Source organism: Rhipicephalus microplus, unplaced genomic scaffold, assembly GCF_043290135.1.
Source record: "Rhipicephalus microplus isolate Deutch F79 unplaced genomic scaffold, USDA_Rmic scaffold_14, whole genome shotgun sequence".
In the NCBI taxonomy this organism is placed as follows: domain Eukaryota; kingdom Metazoa; phylum Arthropoda; class Arachnida; order Ixodida; family Ixodidae; genus Rhipicephalus; species Rhipicephalus microplus.
The window spans coordinates 36862864-36879914 of record NW_027464587.1 but is presented as its reverse complement, the minus strand read 5'-3'; the positions used below and the strand labels follow the sequence as shown (position 1 = coordinate 36879914).

Genomic DNA, 17051 nt, shown 5'->3' with positions numbered 1-17051 from the left:
TCACCGAGCAGCTCCTTTTACGTCGTAAGCAGCGCAGAATTGATCGGGGCCGGATAATTAAATACATCCTCTAACTATAGTGCATGCTGATATATTCTAGGCACTATACTCTAACTTTGAGGACTGGCGCGCATGAGCACATCAGGCTACGTGGCTGTGCAGCAAAGCGTTGGACTTTATATTTCATATGCGCTTTTAAGCCATCGTCTAGCCGGGAGAAAGAAACAGAAAAAGAAAGAAAAAAAGTGACAACACAAACCAGTGGTCAAACAAGTAGTCAAAAGACCACGTGTGCGTGCGCATACGCATAACACGTGTACTTCGTGCAAAAAATAAAAAAATAAATAAATGAGATCAGGTGCACACTTAAACGAGTGGCCAAACAAACAATAATATACTGAATTATATACATCTTAAACTGGCATAACGGTTGTTGTTACGGTTAAGCATAATATAAAACATGAATCATGTATTCACAATGCGAAAAAAAAATGCTGCAATCGGTCATTATATTGCATGGTCTCTTCATTTCTACAAGCTTGTAAGCACACGATCTAGCCATTTGTCGGTTTCTTTAAGAGTGATTATGTAGAAAAGTGAAGTATGTTTTTGCTCAACAAAAGCTCCCAATAAAAGGTTTTTCTAATTATTATTTACTTGCTTGGAACCAAGTGGCCATGACTTCTTGAATAACCGTCGCGAAATTGTTATGTTTTGCGTTGAAAAATAAAAAAGTGAGTTTTTTATACCAATCGTGCAGAGTCATCAACGACATTACTAGAGTCTTAGGCTCCAATAGTAAAACTTCACCACTGCCTACAAATCGGATCGATGACACGCTGATGCCGATTGTCTTCCTCGGTCTCCCTTTGAAACAAGACACAACACTGACACGGCCTTTTTGGGCATTGTGGACACTGCCGCTTTTTCACGCCAGCCGTGGGACGACGCTGTACTGCTACCACTGATTCATTCCTTCGAAGGGAAAGTAATAGCGCGCCGAAGTACATCATACCGCTTGAGCAATGATGGAATCAGCAAGAAAAACGTTTCACCTAGCGTCAGCAGCTACTTACTCGTCGTTCCCTTATTGCTTCGGCGTGAAGTCATCTTCGCCTGTCACAACGAGCGAACCGCCGGTCACTTAGGCTACACTCGGACATTGGCAAGGATTGTGCAGCACTACTTCAGGTCGGCACTTGCCATTGTCGTGAGAACTTACGTGCAGATTCGTTGAAGATCAAGTATAATTGCACCATCAAAAATACAAGAATAATCGGGAAAAAAGTGAAATTCAAATAACTTGAGAAGTTCTCGAGCCCCCATTTTTTGACTACCAGCGCCACACCACTCAAATCAACATGAATATTCTGGGCTAGAGTACCTATATATGCTACCCTTAGGTTGCCGAGGAGCGCATTTGTTGTCCAACGCCGCTGGGAACCACGCACTGCGGAGAAGTACAGTGCAAAGGCGGCACTGTTGAAAACAGTCACCGTCCACCTGGAATCTACCAAGTGAACGGCGGGCGCTCAGTAGCTCTTTACCTACAGACTGGTGCTTTCATTTGCTCTAGATTTGTGCCATTATTTGTCGACAGCAAAGTATTTGCGTGGATTCGGCAGAATTTTTGAAACACATAATGATATAATCAGTGCTGTAGGCCTAATGTGGCACTCTTTAAGTCTCAGAGGACCTATATATTGTGCTTGTGAAATTTTGTTCATTCTCCATAGCTGGCGCCACTTGACCATGCGGCAGCGGCGGTGATGCATGTTCGGCTCTAGGCTACGCCTTCGCGCTTGGCGTTACCGGACAGCCTAAAAAAATGCTTTTGAAGTCCCTTAGCACAGTCCTCGAGGCACATGCTTCTTCGCCGGTCATTGACACGCGAGGCACGTAAATTAGCGATCGGCGACGCGCTTCGTCAATTGGGGACAGGCAAGTACCCTGTAAAAACAGAGGGCGGCTTCGCCGAATTACTACTAAAGTTGCTAACCAGGCAAGATGACAGAACTATGTCGTACTTTCCTCCCGTAGGGAGCTGAGTTCTAAGCTGCTTTCCAACGTCTGCTACCAGAAACTGGTGGATAATTGTCGTCACCGATTACCTCACCTGACAGACCATGAAAAAAAAAGCTGTACGACGAGTGACAGCAGCTGAAGTGGGCCGAATCTTTATTGAAGCCATCGTTTTAAGCAATGGTGCTCCCGAAGTAATTATCACCCACGGAGGTACTGCGTTCAAGGTGTAGCTCTTGCAATGAATGCCGTATTGCGACTAAGTGGTACCGCTCGATGAAAGCCAATGTGATACAATCCCCAGATTAACGGGCTGGCTGAACGTCTCAATACGACTCTGGCTGACAGGATCAGCTTGTACGTGGATGTAGAACACAAGAACTATAACGTCATCCTTCCCTACGTTATATTCGCCTACAACATGTCTCGTCATTCAGTATTGTTGACGGCCCCTCTGCGGTGGTCTAGTGGCTAAGGTACTCGACTGCTGAACCGCATGTCACGGGATCGAATCGCGGCTGTGGCGGCTCATTTCCGATGTAGGCGGAAACGTTGTTGGCCCGTGTGCTCAGATTTGGGTGCACGTTAAAGAACCCCAGGTGGTCGAAATTTTCGGAGCCCTCCACTACGGCGTATCTTAAAATCATATGGTGGTTTTTGGACGTTAAACCCCACATAATATTCAATCAATCAATCAATCAATCAATCAATCAATCAATCAATCAATCAATCAATCAATCAATCAATCAATCAATCAATAAACGGCCGTGACGTTGCGACAACGTTCGACGCAATCCTCCCCCATGAAAACGACGCTCTTGAGACGGGAGCAAATCAGTGAACAGAAGAAGCTCGGCATCTTGCCCGTGGTTGTGAATTATCGAACAGGACTGTCACGACCGGCCCTACGGTCTCCGGGACAGACCCGTCTCAACAACGTGGGCGACGAAGTGTGGGTCTGGACTTTCATTCGTGGTTGTATGTTGCCCAAAAACTGTTGCCGAAAGGTTTCGAACCTTACAAGCTTCTCTGACGCATCGGTGATGTTATTTACGAGGCAGTTACGGACGGCGCCCAGTGTTCAAAGCCCCGAAGACATTCGACGAAAGTTATTCACGTGCTTCGAATTACGCCACACTTTTAGTGACTATGTTTTTTTTCTGCTCTCAGAGCCTGCATCATTTGGACGATGTTTTTCGAAGGGGCAATAATGTCGCACGTGTGTGATAGCGGCGATGACAAAGAAGCAGCGCATGGATACTTCACCAGGTCAAAGATGAAGAAGACGTTGCTGTCCTTTTAGCAGGAGTTTATTAAAGCTTCAAAAAGATTCAGACTGTAGAACCTATTATTGATTGATTTGTGGGGTTTCACGTCCCAAAACCTGAAACCTATTATTACTCCTAAATTACATTTTTTTTCAAATTCCTTTCATTATTTATTTACTTATTTAGTTATTTTTTTATTTAATTATTTGTTTATTTATTTATTTATCTATCGCACGTCCAATGAGTTGAGTGGGGAAACTTTTTCGCGTCACATAGTGCTCCAAGTGCGTCTTAGTGTTACTAATTTTCCTTTGTAAGCCTCGAGTGGGGCGAAAAGTTCTTGAGAGAATCAGTCACCCATACTCATTGCTTTGTGTTATTTCGTTGCAAACAACTGTCCTTTTTAATATAGAACTAACGTAGCATTTACATTAATATGTGAAAGCCACTTGATCTTTAAGTGAGCACTACCAGGAAAGAGCATGTTTCCGCTTCTTGGCAGTGGGAAAAGCTGTCTTCACTTCTGCTTGCAAGGCATTGTGGGAGCTTCCACTCCAGCAATTTTTCTTTTAATCCTCTTTGTCTGCCGTCTGAGTTATTATAGCACGACCAACCGACCTGGTGAAGAAATTCAATTTCGTTTGTACTGCTTAGTGGGGCTTCGTAATTCCTGTTGCGCATAGACTGAGCTTTTTAGGGGCGAAGCTCCTTATAGCGGCACCTGTTCGTCCCTCGTAGTCGTAGTCGTAGTCGTAGTCGTAGTGTGTAACCAGTCTTACGTTTTTACCTGCAAGGTGGTGCCCGTGGGAGATTTCTCCTGTTCGTTGTTGAACTACAAAAAAATCCTAGCGTGCGCGTTAACTAAAAGCCAAATTCTCCTGTCTCTCATTTTCCATTAGCAGCCATTCGCATGTACATTGAGCACTATCTGACAAGAAAGGGTTGCTACGTTATACTCGCCGGGCGTTACCTCTTTGGTTTTAGAAAGGTTTAGCGAGCGTTGAGCCGCAGTGCATGAATACAGTGAACGGGTATATACCATGAAGTTGAGGTGGTAAAGGTGGGAAGCAGACACGAAGCGCAAGCCGTAAGAAAGTGTGCGTGTGTCACCTCTCGTTTAGTCCTTGGAATTCCCGCTGGATGGCGGTGCTTCTATATTGGGAACATATGATGAAAAGATGTGAGATGGTGGTACTTGGAGTGTTGAATAGATGAACGAACGGGCACACAGACAGATACATGGATGGACTCACAGATGGCTGCACTGACGAATGGACGCATAGACGAACGCAGGGGTGGATGCACGGACGAACGCAGAGATGGCCGCACGGATAGACGTGCAGACGCACGAACAGACGCACGCACGGACGGGCGAATGGACGCACGGGTGGTTACACAGACGGACGTATGGATGGACGGAAGCAAGAACGAATAAATGGATGGATGCTTCGCCCCACTCTCCATCAATCACTGATATGCTGCCACGGATATGCTGCCATTTTTTTGGTTCACCAGACAAAGAATGATTTGCTGATTAAATACCTTCTCTGTTAATAAGAAGTTGATAAAGCGAGCGATTCTCTGCCGGGTTGGTATTGCGAGCTTCTGTGTGACGCTAAGACAAACGGCCACCACTTCCATCTGCAGCAGAAAGCCGTATAGGAAGCATTGTTTGTGTGGTTAGCCTCCTCAGTCCTTAGCTTGAGTTTCTTTTGCTATTATGGGTCATTTCCTATTTTATTTATTTGTAATGTTTGTACAAAACGACATGGTATTTGGTTTTATTCTCTCAGCAAGTAGTACTAAATTAGGTGTCCTTAGACATCAAGAGTTCCATGAAGTCTTTTTTAGGCGTCTAAGAAAAATGATGCTGTTAGAACAGGAAAAATGCACGAGTTTTTTGAATGCTTTGCATGTCCCGACCACCATGGTCTCTGCTAAGCTTTTGTATGCTTGGCCACATAACAATGCTGGATTGCTGTAGAGCTGACTTATATTTCTCCTATTTAGAACGCTCGAGTTTCTGTTGCATTTTACTAGGAAATATACAGGCGAGCAAGCTTATTCCTCTGTGTATTTGAGAAAAACACAGAGGTAGACGCAGAATAATTGTGGCTGCAGACCACACAATTTATTTACAAGCTGTTGTGATTGAATTGAAGTAACACTTTTTCTTGACTACTCTCTGCCAGGTAAAAGTAAACCTGCTTAAAACGCTGCGTCATGTGTTACGTGAGCCGTAGTTCCGAGATTCGAAACCAGCAAAGTCTTTGCCAAAATCTTGACGCCATCACTCGCTCGACAATATCCCACGTGCGAGCCCACATTGCATTCAGGTGCGTCCACATTTTGTACGGGCATTGTAAAAAGATGCGGATGTCTGCTTGTCATACCATAGGCAACACATGACAGATACGTTTTTGTTTCTTTGCAGAATATAACGGGGGCTAGCTGGAACAGCTTTCACCTGATTGGCTGCAGCATAGGAGCCCACGTCGCTGGCTTTGCTGGGAAGTATCTCAACGGCCAAATCGGACGTATAACTGGTACGCAATAGTAGTTGAGCCATTGCTGCTAGTAAATATGGCTATTTCGGAGGCCACATTACGGTGCCATTCACCACCGTGCTCCTCCCAATAGAAATACGTTTGTAGGAATATAATAGGCACAGAAAGTCTGCGTTCTAGTATTTGTATACTCGGGTGATTCTATGTGATATCGAACAAAGCATGGCTGGCCGACCTCTTAAACTTCTTTCAAAGTTTTATATATTGTTGCCTAATCAGTGCAAAGAAGAGATCCGCAATTGATCTTGCTGTAAAAATGTTTTTTTGAGGCACAGTGAATCAACTACAATGAAGAGATGGAGTGCGCCGCTTACCTTCTCTGCTGATTTTTCTCGAGTTTGGCAATAAATTACACTAAATTTATTAAACCTACTAGCCTCAAGTGCGTTTGGCTACATATAGGCGTACTGGCGCTTCCGTTCAATTATATTTAGATTGTCTGCGAGGTGTATTTTTTTTTATAAAGATTCTCAAATTGGACCTGAAAAGGTTTTTTTTTTGCCTAGTGGGCAGGCCTTTATTTCACAAAAACCCCAGACAGAGCGGTAAAAACTCCGCATCATTTCTTCAGCATGCTTGTTTATAAAACTGTCAAAGCTTATTTTATTAGCACTTTTCAATAAAAACATATAATCGGGCTAACTTCAAGAAAAGAGCATGCGAGAGGAATTTCTGCCAACGTTTAAAAAACACCATTCTTGATATTTTTATATACTTTCTCCACTAATCCTACTGCACATCAGCTTTCACAATTAACAATAACATGCTGCATTACATGTTTTCGCTTGAAGTTACGGCCTGTCGAAAAGTGCCTTGCACACGCAAGGATAGGCAACGGTAGATTGGACTTCCTGCCCGCTAGGTATGCACTTGCGCAGAAAACGCTTCCCATTGCTTTGCCAGTCAAAGTCATACTGCTTTTTCATTGCCTCTGCCATCTTGATATACATCAGCTTTTTGGTTCTGCACTGTTAAATTAAAAAAAAAGTACACCATTGACCTGCACTGCCACATACCATGCCTTTTTTCCATCCACTGATCTTTATTATTACACGCAAGGAAAAACAGACTAGAATTGCTGGGGTTCTGCCGCGTTTTGTTGGCAGTATATGAGGGCCTTTGTCGTCATGTTTAGTCAGCTGAGGCAGCTCTAAGTCCAGTGCAATTGCATTGATGTTATAGAACAGATTTTCAATTTCAACGTGCACAAGATCACGCACTTCCAAGTTATTCCTTCTACTACATTGTGCGCGGCTATTTGTTGTAATTCAACGATATCCCTGTCTGCGTTTCTCTTCTCAATATTTTCAACTCTTTATTTTTAAGCAACACTCTCAGGTGACTGAAGCTTCATTTCTGCCAGTACTTGATTGTACTGATCTGAAAAAATGCTGGACGGACTTTTCCATACCTTCCGCGGTTTCTTTGACCTGAAAAAGGACATCCAGCTTGTGTGAATTCAGGTAGTTCAGTAAGCTTTTTATTGATTTCGAAGACCATCTATTCAGAGAGTGACTGTTCATTTTGTGCCAGCCTCGTCACTTTTGCACGACCTCGAGCGGATAAGATTATGCATGTCTGACATTTTCAGCTTTCTTTTAAGCAGTGACTACCAATGTTTTGTAGTCTGTCTTACTCGTACGAGAGCAGGTGTCGAAACGATAACCATAATTGCATTTAGAGTAGATCAGGCACGAGCCGTCCGTGGAAAGTGACTGATCACACACCAGACATGTATCGAAATCAGAATCAGTCATATACTACGTGGTCTCGTGAATTTCATGTCAGCAACGCAAGTGATCCTCGTCCCCGCCCGCCGGTTTTCTGCAGCCACTTCCTTGTCCGACAGCACCTACACTATTTAACCTGGGTGTATGTTTCAGTGCCAGCCTAAGTGAAGCCTTGTGTTTTATAGATGCGACTGCAAAACTAAACAGTCCAAATATAGAAATAAGTGAAAGGTGGGGTCATATTGAGGTGGGGGGGGGGAGAGAGAAGTGGAAAGCAAGTGTTATGTTGCATTGTTGTTGGGCGGTTATAGATACTGGACCAGCCTAGTCGAGAGCAGAAATGTAACTGTTTATTTTCCAGATACAGATTTGAAAGCGCAACGTAGGTGGTGTTAGGGGCTGTTGATTAGTTTGAGGGTGATGATTTAGAAGAATAGCAACAGCATTAGAATAATGTTTTAGGTGAAGCCGCTTCCTCTGCTTGAATAGCGAGCAGGAGGCTTGATCCTTGTTCCGCAGCGGGTCGTTTGAGTTGGACAAGGACGTTTCTGAACCTACTGTGTTGGAATTGGTAGGCTTGGCTCAGCTATGTCGTAGTAGTCCGGCGAAGCCTCTCAAACAGTTTGCTGTGGTGTTCTTGGTCGCAGGTGAATGCGATTCCTGACGAAGAAGCCTCCAGTCTTTGTATTTAGGGTATATCTTCGAGGTTCTGGACTGACATTCACCATGGTGGCTCTTTGCCACTTTCCAATGAGGTACACTCACATTGGCTGACAAGGAATCAGTGCCGACAGCTTTCTCGAATGTCAGTCCCCATGTTTTTGTAGCTGCTGTTACGTTTCGTGTAGGAACACATGGTGAGGTAAAATGAGGAAGATCGGCTGCAGTATGCTTGGAAGAGTTAGTAGGTATGTGTGCGTAATTTCCTCCTAGTAGCAGCTCAGCTGGGAATTTTCCTGCCATTGTCGGAGTGGAAAGATAGCTATGCAGTACAACCGCAAGGTCATTGCCTTCTTCTGATGTCTTTGTCATCAATTATTTAAGTGTTTCGATGGTCCTTTCTACTTGATTATTGATGGGGGGATAGAGTTGACATGGTAACAATGACAACTTAAAAGTGATTCTTGATGGTGGCTTCAATATAAACATACAGGCATCGTCTGCCACCACAGTTGCGTTTGTGTCAATGGTCGAGTCATGTGGCTACAGCATAGCAACAAAAAAAAACGCCTATGCGTGTCACACCTACTTCAGAAACATTGATAAATTTATTTATTACCAACGTAAACGTAGATAACATACTGTCGGGTGTGATATGTCGTGAGATCAGCGACCACTTGGCACCTTATTATGTTCCAGGAAGTGCATTGTATTCCCGCGAGAGCAACTCAAAATATCGCACTTCTCACTTTGACTGTATTCAATGTGAGTTCAGAAGCTGCAGACACATCCTATCAAACAGTTATAGCTGTATTTAAATAAATCTATTCTAAGCACTTTAAACAAAAAGCTGTAAAAATTCTGTAAAAGTCAAAAGCCATGAATAAATTGGCTGCGCTTAAGAATGATAGCAAGGAAGTGTAAAATATTGAGAAAGTTTTTAAAAAAGAAATTTTTGTCTAACATAAAGACAATAAAAAAAGAATACCAAAATAAAATGAGCGGCTTCATCAGGAAAGAAAAAAAAAAGAAATTACCTAAATGAACAAAAACATACAGACTGTTGCAGTGGCACTGCGGAACTGTGGAGAAAACTCAAGGCTTTGCTCCACACGACATAATTTTCCCCGACAGACATGGAAATGGTTATAGATGGTCACGCGGTTAAAGATTCAGAGCATGCTCATAAGTTCAATTATTTATCAGGCATTCAATCAAATATCAATCAAGCATTCGACCGTCTCTGTCATCAAACTCTATTTCAAAAATTACAAATACATGGAATTCGTGGCAACACGCTTTTCAAGATCTTGCTTCAAGTATCGTTTGCAACGTGTAAAAATTTACGATTCGTCATCTTGCCTATAGGCAATTACCACAGGGGTTTTACAAAGCAGCAATTTGGGGCCGATGTTTCTTAACAATTACATGAATGACATTGTGAAAATCAGTGATAAAAATAATACATATTGTACGCAGATGACCTAAGCTTTTTCTTGACAGGTAGGGGTATGAACGGGATGACGTCATTTATAAATGATACAATAGAAGGCTTAGGCGCATGGAGTGAACTAAAGCACTACTTATAAACGGACCAAAAACAAAAGCTGTAGTTTTTCACCCGCAGAAACAGATTTTTTGGATGACAGACTACAAATGGATACCACGGCAATTGAAGATGTGGAGAACAATAAAACTTTAGGAGTAGTTTTTAATTGCACAATGTGATGGCATCCTCAGATTAACAATCTAATCGGTAATTGTTTTAAAACGTGTGGGTATAATTGACAGAATGCGTTATTTTCTTCCGGTTTCGGAAAAGTTAGCATTTTATAACTGCCCATTTTTGTTGCGTGAATATTGTTGTCTTTTTGTATGGCAAGTACCCCAGCAAGAAACATAAATAAATTATACAAGCTACAAAAAAGATATTACGTATATAGAAAACGTCGATTACTATTTACACACTGATGGACGTTTCAAGCGCTCCAATATTGTATCAATTCAAAAACTTTACAACAAGTCGTAAGCAAACAGATACAAGAAATCTGTTCTTCACAACAACCGTGTCTTCTTAAACATATTTTAGAAACTTGCACTAATCCTTAACCTACTCGTCAGCTACAACACTGAAACATTCCGCTGTGCCAAAAAAAAAAATAGGGTGACAGATGCTGCGTTTCAATGTTCCGCTGTTACTCTATAAACTACTTAAAAGACAAAACACTTTTGGAAAACGCAACGCAGATGTTATGAGAGAAATAAGTTTAACATTAGAATCAATAGAATGAGGTTCGTTTGATTTTTATAATGTTTAATTTTTCATAATCTGTGCAGAAAATTCCTCGTGTGTATAACATATTTGTGTTATGTTATGTTTTGCATAGTTGTATTAAGTTTATGTAGCTAGAAACTGATCATCTATGTTAGTCGTTTGTGCATGACATTATTTACATACATATCTTCACTTGCACTGCGTTTTTTTTCACGCTCTGTGTTTCGTCACGCAAGATCTATGTCTTCGTTATTTGCCGTGTATTAGAGAGGCTCGGGTACTCATCAGGTGGCAAACGCCACTTTTTACCCGAGCCTGCCCTCCTCCTTGAGATGAAAAAAAATGAATTGAATTGAATGAATGAATTTGTTTAATGTCCCAGTCGGCAAAATGATTACTGAGCTCGGCACTGTCAAACGGTGGCCGTTGGCCATATAATACGATAATTGGTATGCCGAACCTGGCGAATATATTCTTAGTTGCCTGTATTAGTGAACATCTTGTGGTACTCGTCATCTGCTGAACCTGTAAGTGCTTAGTGAAGTGGTAGGCTATTAAAGTTTTTTTGCCTATAAGAAGAAAAAAAATTCAGCCAAGTTGCGTCAAAAGACGGTCAGGTAGACATCTGTCAAACAATGACTTCTGAGGATTAGCATTTCAATGCAAGTAACAAGCTACGTTGTTAATCGACATATCTCGCACTTGTTTACCAAGAATTCAATTTACTTGTGTAAACATGGTCAGTACACGCTCTGGTTTGCCACGTTCTCGCAAGCATTGATTCCGTGGTATGGTTGATGCAACGCTTGAAGTACAGTTGATTGACAAGTGGTTCGTATCACTAACCGCTGGTCATAGCAGAGAATACTTTTTTGTGTGGAGTTCGCTTCCGACGTGGTGAAATGGCTTGGCACTGTTGTCGACGTCTGAAAGTATTGGACGCCACCCATCCTGTATGTACTTTGTCACATCCTGTATGGTCAAGTCCTGCGCAATCGATTTTGCGAATTCACAAAGTCTTGTTGGAGTTGCTTGGATCAAAGTGGATACTAGAAGCTCTTGATCATGACCCACAGTTACAACAGATACAACTCCCATGGAACATTGAACGAAGGCTTTCTCCTGTTTTTCCGGCAACCGCGTCTCTTGCCATTGCAAATACGCGGACACAACATGGCTAGCTTATCCGGCACCGTAAAGACCATAGCGTCACGATGCCTAGCAGCGACCTTTTTAGGGTAATGGGAGAGCTTGTTCAAGTACGGCAGCACTTGTGGCTTGGCAAAGGATCCCGAGCAGCTTCATCCTTTTGTGTTCCAAGTTTCATCTTATGCAATAGTGACTTGGCGACCGTGTTTATGACCAACGAAGGGAAGCCTGCCCCCGTCAACCGGCTGATCTGATGATAAAAACTTGTATGCATGTGGTGTGGACACAACTTAGTCAACGAAGATTCTAGGCAAAGTGAAGCAATTCCTCTTTTAACCATCTTAGAATGCGCAGAATCATACGGCAACAGCATCTTTTTCACACGAGGGTGGTAAAACCAACCAATGTGCTCACAGTCCCACAGTAGCTTGAGGTCTAAAAACTGTAGACAAGTCTCTGTGGGCACCTCGGCAGTGAAAGTAAGTCCACGTCCATGCTCTTTAAAAACGCTTAACATTACGTAAAATGAGATGGGAAGTGACTATTTGGCAGTGTATTTACACCGATAAAATTTGAGCATAGCACACAGAGTGAGCAAACCAGTCCTCTTCGTCATCTTCTGTCCAGAGAATGGTTTACCCTTCAGGCGATAGCTTCGTAGCACCCCCCCCCCCCGGTTGTAAAGCACTGGCGACTACGTCACTGGGGGTGTTTGCAAACAGGTTAGTCCCGTACACTGGAATGACCTCACATGTGGGTAACGTCCGTTACCCGTCGTATGATACGGTAAGATTCCTTGTACGGAGATAGCAACTTCTTTGACAGTCCAACACGACGAACTGGGCAGCAGAGAAGAACTAGAGAACAAGGTGAGAAGTCAACGTCGACATGCTTACTGTCGTAGAGAGCCTTCTGGGTTGCTTGTGAAGCCAACAGCCTAGAGCGGGCAATCTGACGTGTGTGGTCGGCACGAACGATAGCATCACGTGCGTATTCGCTCGGTGGAGGTGTAGTAGTCGGTAGTAGGGTGTCCAGTGGTAACGATTGATTACGGCCATAAAACATATAAAAAAGTGAATAACCTGCTGTATCATGACGAGATGATTTATAGGCGATTATCACGTGAGGAAGCACTAGATCCCAGTCATGGCGGTTAGATGAGACATACATCGAGAACATGTCCGTGAGTGCGCGATTTAGGCGTTTGGTAAGGCCATTAGTTTGAGGATGGTAGGAAGTGGTCAGTTTGTGTTGCGTTGAGCAAGAGCAACAGAGTGGAAAGTTTGGTTAGTTGGATATGCATGGTATAACTGTCAGTTCAAGCCCACGAATAAGCAGAAAAGAAGAGAGGACAAGCACTTGCCCTCTCTTCCTTTCTGTTTATTCATGCGCTTGAACTGACAGTTGAGGAAGAGTGCAAAGGGTCGTCGAGTACGTGTGACAAAAATTTGCTTCCACGATTGGTGAGCAATTGCCGAGGAGCACCATGGTGTAGAATTACATCGTGAAGCAAAAAGTCGGCAACGTCAGTAGCAGTTCTGGTGGGGAGCGCTCTAGAGATGGCATACCTGGTGACATGGTCTATAGCAACGGCGACCCACTTGTTCCCAGATTTTTATTCAGGGAACGGTCCGAGGTGGTCTACACCTACACGGAAGAAAGGTTCGGTAGGGATGGATATCGGGTGAAAGAGTTCAGCAGGGTTTGCGGCAGGTCATTTTACCAGGAGGCCACGCAGGAGGCCACGCAGGAGGCCACGTAGGAGGCCACGTAGCTTCAAACGGACAGCGCGAGACCACGCCAAAAGAAGGGGCGCCGGCTGCGATCGTACGTGCGAGATACGCCCAAGTGGTCGGCAGCTGCTTCGTCGTGAAGCTCATGCAGGACCGCTGAACGAAGATGGCTAGGCACAACTAGAAGTAGCTCAGGGCCATCTGGATGGACGCTACAACGGTACAGTGTGCCATTTAGGCGAACATGCGGAGTAACACGTCGTTAGGGTCAGATTCCAGACGGGCAACGAGCGACCACAAAGAAGGGTCGCGACGCTGTTCGTCACCAATCTGAGGAAACCTAGACATGGACATGACGCTGGGGCCAGGCTCGCCGATCGATTCATCTGGTTGGTCAACAAGGTAGCGGGACAAGCAATGGGCGTCCAGATAGAGGCGTCCAGACTTGTAGGCAACCGGGTAGGAGTACTTCTGAAGACTCAACGCCCAACCACCAAGTCGTCCACAAGGGTTCTTCAGTGAAGAAAGCCGACAGACGGCGTGATGATTTGTGACGACAAGGAATGGCTGGCCATACAAATAAGGACGAAATTTCGAAACCGCCCAGACAAGGGCAAGGCATGCTCGTTCTGTTATGGAGTACTTACGCTCAGACTTTGAAAGGAGATGACTTGCATATGCAATTACACGATCAGTGTTCCACTGAGTTTGGGCCAAAACTGCGCCGATGCCATGACCGCTAGCGTCTGCCCGCACTTCTGTTGGAGCATCTGGGTCAAAATGTGCAAGTATCGATGGTGTCGTTATAGCGGTGATTAGTCGAGAGAAAGCGTTAGCTTGAAGAGGTCCCCAACAAAACGGGAACAATTCGGGTGACGTGGTAATAAGTGGGTGGATGGCGAGCGACTTCACATGATGAAGTTGCGGCCGTGTTGGGTAGTCGTGCGAATCTCTACATGATACGGCGGCTCTTGGCGTGTTCAAACTGCCGGCTTTCTTTGGTGATTTTATCGATGGTGGTAACGTTAGTGTAGACAAGCAGGTTGAACGCAACTTCGGCGATGCCTTTAAGCACATTTGGTACTTTCTCAGGTTGGGGCATGTGTTCGTCAACCGGGCGGCAAAGGACGATGACGTCATGAATATACGCGACGTAGAATTCGGTAGACGTCTTTGCCCGAGTAGCCAACTGATTTCGCGCAGTTATCTGTCGTGGAGTAGTGTTCCCAAAAAGGTCACGGATCTTCTCGTTGAAAGTGTCCCGGCTGGTAATGTCGACTTCGTGCGTCTCGAACGACACCTGCGGAGGGCCATCAAGGTAAAAAAAAACACGTTGGCAAGCGTGAGTGTCGAGTCCCATCTAAAGCTGGTGCTGATTCAATCATACACGTTGAACCACTTGCCAACGTGAAGGCCATCCTCTCTGGAAAATACACCAGGATCAAGAGCAGGAGGTAGGACAACGTAGGTAGGATTCACAGAGGAGGTGGGTGGTGAAGAAGATGTTCTTTGAACTTGTGACAGTGTACGACCCGTGATGATGCAGCCGTCGCGGAGCTTCATGAAGGGTTCAGGGAAGGACCAGACTGAGATGGGACGTGACTATATGTCAGTGTATTCACACCAATAAAATCAGAGCGCAGCACACAGAGCGAGCAAACCAGTCCTCTTCGTCGTGCTCTGCCCACAAAATGGTACACCCTTTATGCGATAGCTACGTGAGAATCTTTTATGCCCATTTTTTGTGCTCACTAACGTGTGGAAACACAATTATTTCGCTTATTTCATCGAGTCTTCTCTTAATAAACAGTTCTCGGTTAAACGTTGCTTTGAAAATTAGCTATCACCTGGAAATGGTGACTTGTATGGCTTTCCCAGATATACCAGTGAATATTGTCAGCGAATGATCCTTATCATGGTGCAGCCATATTTTATCCTATTTGGTACAAACCTACTTGAGACATTTTGTAAATAAACGCTATGATTTAAATTTATTATTTAAATACTTTATATGAATTTAAATTGATCTGCCAGGTTTTTGTCTGAATCAACAAGAAACTAATCTTGCTGCTCTGTATCAATCCCTTCCAGTGACCCCTCTGGTTTTTGTAAAGCTCTCCACCTCTTGCTTACTTACTTCTGAATGGAAGAATTAAAAAATTATGGGCCATATGAGTTTAATTTACAAGATTCCTCCAGCCAATCTGCTTTAGATTTTAAATTTGTTTTTATAGGTTCGGGTTTCAATCGCAAATATCTATACCAACACGCCGTTCTGATGATGGCTCACAAACATCGATGACGTCAGTAACGCTGGTGTGATTGAAATTGACAATACCAATCACTTTTCTGTATTCCTGTATTTAGAAAAAGTCTTCTCTCGTCGCAACGTAACACGTCAAAAGTATCTCTTTGATTTGAACATGTACTGCATGGTCAATGCCAATGAAGATTGGTCCAGTGTATATGCCAAAAATATCCTGAAGAGGCCTTGAATAAATTCTACGTGCTCATGCTCCACTACATACGACGCTATTTATTCGGCAGTTGAGCGTTCAACCACATTGCAAAAACCTAACAGACCCTACTATGCCCCACATTGCCCTTGGTTATCCGACTAACTGATCCGATTACTTCCAAGATAGAGAACATATATAAAAAGACAAAACGTGAGCCTACTAATTTACACTTGAAATTGCGTTATAAAACTTACTCCAAGCACATCGCATACACTTTTAGAAAGTTGAAACAAAGGTATTATGAAAGGGAACTACAGCATTGTGAAAATAACTAAGATAAAATTGCAGCTTATGAAAAATTTGGAAATTATACCCAGTCGCGCAGCAAAGTTACCTCGATTCGTGTCGACAACGTCACCCTCCCGGCGGCCAAGGACGTAGCCAACGCCTTTTCACTTTTCTACTAACCGTACGGTCGCCCTCTCCTCCGACTATGTACCTCAAGTTTCTCACAGTCCTTAATCAATGTTTGTTTTTCCTACTCGTGTTTCTAAAAAAAAATCCCAGTAATTTCACGATTAAAAGCCACCGGAGCTGTGTTAGGCAACCTCTCCTCGAAACACATTAAGCTTACATGATCTTTTGTTGCTCCTATAGGAAGCCACATTTTTAACCACTGTTTCCTAAACGCTGTTTTTCCAGGTAAACGAAAAGTTGCGAAGGTCAGTCAATATTTGGGAAAAGATGATCCCCTTAGCATCCGTAATTATAGGTCCATATCCATCCTTTCCTTCCAAAATAAGTTTTTTAAAGTGTAGTTGAAATGAGAATACCTAATTAATTAAACAAGTTTAACATACTTTATTCTTGTCAGTTTCGTTCTAGGGCTGGTCGTTCTTCTAGCTGATACTGCAATTGCATGTTTCACTTGAACATTTGGTATTTCATTATTAATCGTAACATCTCAGGATCTGTCTACTTTACTAACACATTCGTTAGTATCGACCAATTCATACTATTTCTTAAACTGCAGTACTATGGCGTAAGTGGTCCCAAAATAATGCTATTACTGAGATTTCTTTTTAACAAGCTTCAGGTGGTCTCGGTCAATATCTTTACGTTCAGTCCCAACCCCAATAAATGAAGTGTTCCTCAAGGTTCGATTTTGGGTTCATTATGAATTTATTA

The 17051-nt window shown here is 43.4% G+C and overlaps 1 protein-coding gene across 4 annotated transcripts in view; it reads left to right on the top strand.

Annotated features, from left to right (window-relative positions):
• LOC119181524 (pancreatic triacylglycerol lipase) overlaps positions 1-17051 on the top strand; it is a 197124-nt gene that overhangs the window by 101179 nt on the left and 78894 nt on the right. For all 4 annotated transcript variants that reach the window (XM_075882979.1, XM_075882981.1, XM_075882978.1 and 1 more), the window contains exon 4: positions 5725-5836. In XM_075882979.1, the coding sequence (XP_075739094.1) occupies positions 5725-5836 (112 nt within the window). The remainder of the gene's footprint in view (positions 1-5724; positions 5837-17051) is intronic.